This window comes from Hoplias malabaricus, chromosome Y, assembly GCF_029633855.1.
Source record: "Hoplias malabaricus isolate fHopMal1 chromosome Y, fHopMal1.hap1, whole genome shotgun sequence".
NCBI classification, from domain to species: Eukaryota; Metazoa; Chordata; class Actinopteri; order Characiformes; family Erythrinidae; genus Hoplias; species Hoplias malabaricus.
This window is the reverse complement of record NC_089820.1, coordinates 80,033,329-80,035,507: the sequence shown is the minus strand read 5'-3', so window position 1 is coordinate 80,035,507 and position 2,179 is coordinate 80,033,329. Positions and strand designations below refer to the sequence as shown.

General features: G+C 48.0%; 1 protein-coding gene across 1 annotated transcript in view; it reads right to left on the bottom strand.

Moving 5' to 3' along the window:
• Positions 1–1,766, bottom strand: part of LOC136678554 (CUGBP Elav-like family member 5) — a 113,800-nt gene extending 112,034 nt beyond the window's left edge. The window contains exon 1 of the mRNA XM_066656599.1: positions 1,352–1,766. Coding sequence (XP_066512696.1) covers positions 1,352–1,748 — 397 coding nt within the window. The 5' untranslated portion in view covers positions 1,749–1,766. The remainder of the gene's footprint in view (positions 1–1,351) is intronic.
• Positions 1,767–2,179: the final 413 nt, after the last annotated feature.

The following is a 2,179-nucleotide window of genomic DNA, read 5'->3' as shown; positions in this document are numbered from 1 at the left end:
AGTATGCTATAAACACAACAGACAGAGATTAGACTGAAAATGCTGGAATATTCCTTTAATGAATGGTTATGTAACACACATCAAATGTAATGCAAGCCATAGACAGATGTGTGTCATTTGGGTGTCTTTCTTCCCCTCAATCCCTCTGTTCTGCAATTCTCAGATTCCCTTATTGTGGAGATACGTAATTACTGTGGATTTACATTGTTATTATTATTATCACGTTATTACAGCTCTTGTATCCTACACTTGAAAAACACATAAGGAATGTCTCATATGAGCAATTTCAGTGGCATTAACTACTGTCCTTTCATAAAGACAACAGAAGGCTAAAGACAAGGCACAAGCGCCATTGTCTCGTGTGTCGTGCGCGCGATGCAACAGCCTCACGCTCTCGCACAAAACAAAGTCCTCCATCCTCCAGAAGCAAGAAACAAGACGGCGGGGGGTGAGAGGGGGGGATTTAAAGGGGAGTGTGTGTGTGTGTGTGTGTTGGGGGGTGGGGTCCTAAATCATATGCATTATATGTGTGTGAGGGGCTGCCCTACTTCCGCGAGCGCCGTGCAAAAACGTGCAAGTGGGCGTGACCGCGAGCGTGCTGTGTGTTGGACCAGCTCGTGGCCGTGCACGGAATACTCTCGCGGTCTTTATACAGGCCCGAGCACGCGTTTAATACATAGCGTTCAACCATTATTATTATTATTATTATTAATGCAGAAAGACAGTAAATAGTAATAATAAACGACCTAGAGATGAGGATTAACTCAGAGCTTGAGCCCAAAAATGAGGTGGAAAGCAAGAGCTCATTTGCATGTGGTAAACAACCAAAACAAAATAGAAAACAAATAGACAAAGGGGAAAAAAACGATATATTTATGACGTCACCTGTCATTAATGCAAATAGCCTATGTGGTTGTCCGGTCGCCATGGTAACGTCAAAGGTGAACGTTAACATCTTTAACTTTGAATGGAAGTTAATGGAACCAAACGTTTTTTTATTTATTTTTTTTATGCCCAAGCCATTTTGGGTAACATTTTTGTAACGTTTCTAATGTTACAGTCAACGTCGAGTCATTTAACTACGTTTTAAAGGGTCAGTTGGCTTTTTTTAAATGTGTAAAAACGTAACAAACAAATCACCAAAAACGATAGTATTCTCTGTGACATTAGAACCCAACTAAAGGCAGTGCGCGTGCATGTGTTCATCAGTTCGTTAACGACCCTGTGGAGACTGTGTCCATTAAAAACAGACGAAAGCAACGCTGTTAGGAAAATGTTTTGTCAGAAATAGCATCAAACGTCAATGCAAATTAGGGCGAAACGCACGAGGAGTTTTCTCTTGTTTTCTCACCTTTGTGCATGCCGGTGTAGCGGTCCTTGAGAACGGTGAGCTCGTGGATCTTGCCGAACTGCTCGAACAGGGGCTTGAGGTCCTTCTCCTCGAGGTTGCGCGGGATTTGTCCGATGAAGAGCTTTATGGCGTCCTGGTCCTTCATGCTGCCGCCGTCCGCGTGTATGGAAACGGCCTCGGAGCCGCTCATGGGTTTGGCGAGCGTGAGGTGCGCGTGCTGGGGCTGTGGCTGAAGCTGGGGCTGAGGAGGCTGAAGCTGGAGCTGAAGCTGGTGGAGATGCTGAGGCTGAGGCTGATGCTGAGGCTGGGGCTGGGGCTGGGGCTGAGGCTGGGGCTGGGACGGTTGGTGCTGCTGCTGCTGCTGCTTCCTCGCTTCAGTCTGTGTGAATCTGGCCATTCTGAGCGGAGCGGCGCGCGGAGAGCAGGCAGGCGGGATAATAATAACAACATACACACGCACGCACGCGCGCGCGCATGCACACACACAGATATTCACACGCACGCGCGCACACACACACTCAGGCACGCTCCCACGCGCAGCTGAAGGGGTGTTGGGTGAGGGGGGGGGGGTCTCGCTTTCTATTCCACGCTTGTCATGCTTACCTGATGCTGAGGGTGGGGGTGATGGGGGGGGGGGGCTTCACATGAGAGAAACAGATCCAATCTCGAATTGCTCCCTACTCCCTACATAGTGCACTTTGTGGCTTAGTGGGCTTGTACGCTCAAATAGGACACTGCACGTCCAGTCAAAGTCTGTGGCCAAGTCCCAAATGGCTCACTGTTAATCAGATGATGATCGTTTGAAAGCAAACGGACATTTCATGCCCT